General features: G+C 37.2%; 1 protein-coding gene across 1 annotated transcript in view; it reads right to left on the bottom strand.

Moving 5' to 3' along the window:
• The window catches only part of PCDHB1 (protocadherin beta 1), a 2,484-nt gene extending 2,360 nt beyond the window's left edge, over nt 1-124 (bottom strand). Inside the window, exon 1 of the mRNA XM_006777027.1 lies at nt 4-124. Within this exon, the coding sequence (XP_006777090.1) occupies nt 4-124 (121 nt within the window). The remainder of the gene's footprint in view (nt 1-3) is intronic.
• Between the last annotated feature and the right edge of the window lie 4,156 nt (nt 125-4,280).

The raw sequence follows: 4,280 nt of genomic DNA, 5'->3' as shown, positions 1-4,280 counted from the left end.
CGCTCTCCATCTCCTCCGCCACCGAATAGCGGATGGTTGCCTCACCCCCCACAGAAATGCACAGAAAAAGGAGAAGGGACCCCACTTGCCTGCTTTGCAAGAGTTTTCTGCGCACAACCGCCATCCGTTTCCACAAGCGCACTCTGTGCCGCGGCCACCACCTGTTGCGGATACACTTTCAAGTCTCTGCAGGTTCCCACCTGTGGTGGATAAACTTTCCCTTCTCTGCAGGTTCCGGCAACCGCAGCTCTTGGCTTTGTCACCCTCTAAGCGCAGCTGAGCCCATGGCTAGCTGAGCCCTGTAAGCTGTTCTGCACCTGGAAGAAAATTGGCACTCCCCAGGCTATCGAATGTATTAATAGGTATGTTGTCATCCAGAGAGTCAGGTAGAGTTGAAAGTTTGTTGCCAAAGCGACGGCAGACGCGCCTAGTAATTCCCTTTCAGAAGAAAAGTCCTTGGGAATTGAGAAGCCAGTGAGGGTTCTCGCTCAAGCTGAAGTCACCGTTCCTGGGAGCCGGCTGGGGCCACCGCAGCAACCTGCAAACCGAGGAATAAGCTACTCCGGACACTGCACGCGCTCCGCTTAGAGACCAAGGGAGAGGCAAAAAGATTTTGCAGTGTGTTCGGGATTCCCAGCCAGATGGGGGAGAATGGTTTGGAGGAAGTGGTCAGTAGGACAAGGAAAGGGGACAGACACAGGTTATCTTTGGAACCTGGGTCCAGTAGGTACGCTGATAGGGGAATTGGTCAACTACCCTCTTGATTTGCCCCAAACTCTCAAACATTTAGGAAGCAGTAGGCTTGGCACTTAAATGATCTGATGGCAGTAATATTTCTTGTGTGTGATTTCTATATACTTGCACTATGTTGGATGATTTACATGCATTATCTAATTTAATCTTTGCAACAACTCTGTGAGATATACATTATAATTTCTTCTTTTACAGACAGAAAGTGGGACTGGAGATATTTTAAGATCTTCTACCTAGTAAAGATTAAAGAAGGAACTCAATTCAATATTGTCTGTCTGCAAAATCTATGCTCTTAATTAATATACTATTCTGTTTGCTAATATATATATATATATATAAAATGAAGGCAAATATTTGGCTTTGGATTTTAAAGTAAATGAAACAATAGGCTACATATAAATAGGATGTCCCCCAAAATGTATACACACACTTTGAATAATTGTAAAGGCAGTGTTTGTTAAAATGCATTTAATTTTCAAAATTGAGCGATTAGCTGTTACAGTGTGTGCACATTTGGGGGACCCCCTGTACATATAAATGACTTGAAATTTGGCGGATTTTTGTGGAGTTTCCTTTACAATTGTAGGATCATAGATTATTTGAGATGATAATGCACCTCAGAAAGATGAGGTCCAATCTGGCCCTCCCCCTTTTTGTACAAATGAAAAACTAAGGCCTAAATGCAGAAATCACTTGCCCAATATAAGAACTAGAACCTGTCTTCTGACACTCTGTCTCATGCTCATTATCAAAAGCACTTGGTGATTTCCCATTTTGCTCAGTGTTTCATATGCTAGATGCTATAGAAAGTTACCGCCACTTAAGAGAAATCTAAACCACATTTTCCAAGTGAGAAAAAAAGTGAATGAAAATGGTGTATATAATGTGTATGACATCCTGACATGAAGAAGTTAACAGTTCCTTCTGTCTCATCTCCATTAGCTATTTTAACATCTGTGCATCTCTAAACAGTTTAATTTTGCTCTTCAGCTGGATCTTAATCTGCTTGGTTAGTCCCTAGGGCACGCAGTAGTACCCTCTTGATGGGATTAAATTCCAAAATATTTTATTTTTTCTCTGAAAACCTGGGGAACTTTAAACATGGTGCTATTTTTAAGTCTTCATCCTTTCCAGTGAAGGTAGAATGATGGGCACACAGAATAAATCTACAACCTTCTAGGTTGTAATGTCAAGGTGAATTTTTGGGGAAAACAAAAGACCCATTCCAAAACTATATCTAAGTACTGACTTTTAAGCTTTTAAAAATATTACTTTGAAATAATTTAAAGTCATGAGTGCTTACAATGGCCTACTACTTACCCACTAGTTTGGCGTGACCAAACTTTAGTCAGGCTTCTCTTTTCTGCATAGGTCCCTGAACTTTAATTTTCCCCCAAAATTAAATAAGCCCTAAAATGCAGAACAGCCCCACTAAATGGCTCGTTCTGAGAACTGGCCAGCCACAGAAAAAAATTTTCTTGTGATTATGCCATCTGCTCACCCTATCCCCTTGCTTTACTCCCATACAAAGTTTACCCTCCCTATTAAAGAAAACAAAACAGCACAACTTTTTTTTTCTGTTTGATTTTGAAACATTTGCAGGTTTTGTGGTCAGAGTGTTTTGCTCTGCCATAGTCTTTTTGATAGAGCTTCTCCTTACCTAAGTCCTGATTTGCTTATATTTGACAAAATAAGTAATAATAAATTAGCATCAGTCCAGATGGCATGGCTCAGTGGTTGAGCATCCACCTATGATCCAGGGGGTCACAGTCTGGATTCCTGGTGGGGCACATGCCCAGGTTTCGGGCTCAATCCCCAGTAGGGGGCATGGAGGAGGCAGCTGATCAATGACTCTCATCGTGGATGTTTCTGTCTCTCTCCCTCTCCCTTCCTCTCTGAAATCAATAAAAATATTTTTAATAATGATAATAAATGACCATATGCTCTTCACCTAGATTCCCCAATTTTGCTATATTTGTGTACTCTCTCTTTTTCATATATACATGTTATTATAATATTTTACATAATATATGATATAACATATTATACATAATAAACATAGAGATTAGGACTTCAACATATCTTTCTGGAGGACACAATTCAGTCTACTCTGCTAATGTCCCAATCGTCAAAGTAACTCACTTGAACAAACACAAAGTCAAAAAGTGGGGAAGTATACTAAACTCAATGTGTGGTCGAAATATATAACGTAACCAAACTCAGCATCACTGGGACAGAGTATACTCCTCCCATGGGAGTTGAGGGGGAGAGTGATTATTTTGAATAATAAATGTGTATTTATGCAGTAAGTCCTCATTTAACATTGATAGGTTCTACAACTTTAAGCAAAAGATGTATAAGGAAACCAATTTTGCCAAAGGCTAATTGATATAAATAAGAGTTAAGTTTCTATGGCAGTTCACTAACATTGTAATGAAATGATGTTAACTGAAAACTATTTTAACACTTAGGTAAAATGTGTAATTTATGTTTATTTATTTACCTTTACATCATAGATTTAAATGCTTCAAGATTGTTCTGCTAATAATTTTGTCACTTTTTTCAATATTTTCAGAAAAAAAAATACCCTAAGTAGAATATTGGAGAATCTCCTCATCTGTTGTTTCTATTATTGCACCAAACTTCAAGTAGTTTTAGAGTTTAATATTTATGATATTTATTGTTACAGACATATTTATAAACATATCCATATCTGGAGTCCCCTCCCATTTTCTTTCATGTATATTCCTTAAGTCTTAAAAAAGCTGTCTAGTTTTAGGAGCAGATGTATTTTAAAACATTGAATTCACACCTGAATTTTAGATTTCACTGCTATTTGAGAATTCTATTATTTCATTGTCTTTTCATGCATTTTAAGTTTCTTATTCATTTTTGCAGGAACATGAGGCTTTGGGGGTTTAGACGTCTTTCTTAGGCAGTTCAATTTATGGAAGCTGCTCTCGACCAACCATCTGTTGCTTTAAATGACAATGCTTCTTATTGTTTACCATCTACATGTGCATGTAACATAAGAAGCTATAATTTAAACCAAAATTACTTACAGGCAAGGTTTATATTACTCGTATTTTAAACAGGTGGCATTAGTGCCTTTATTTCTGCTTGTTTGTTTTCCATGTTGACTCTGGTAGACAGATTATAGGTGTCTTTTCCTGAAATCTGACAAGTGTTTGGGAAACTTTCCAATTTAACCAAAAGGAGCCTAGGTTAGAGTGATAATTCTTTTCCTCATTAAACTCTGACTAATTTTTTTGCAATTGAAGACAATCCCAATTCAGTACCTAAATTTTATTGAAATTAATATTTAAAAATAATGTTTTATACATTAAAACAAAAATGATAACCATATTTTCTGTATTAAAATTCAGAGAAGAGTAAATGAGAAAATATAAGAATACTAAATATTAACTGGGTTGGCTAATAAAGCCAACTGTGTTTCCTGGATAGGTCTGTTGTTTTCTGAGATTGATTAATTTGTTTGTGAAAGAAATTCATTTTACTCTCAATTT

This window comes from Myotis davidii, unplaced genomic scaffold (genome assembly GCF_000327345.1).
Source record: "Myotis davidii unplaced genomic scaffold, ASM32734v1 scaffold89, whole genome shotgun sequence".
NCBI classification, from domain to species: domain Eukaryota; kingdom Metazoa; phylum Chordata; class Mammalia; order Chiroptera; family Vespertilionidae; genus Myotis; species Myotis davidii.
Note: the sequence above shows the minus strand (reverse complement) of the source record. Positions and strands in the feature narration are given on the sequence as shown.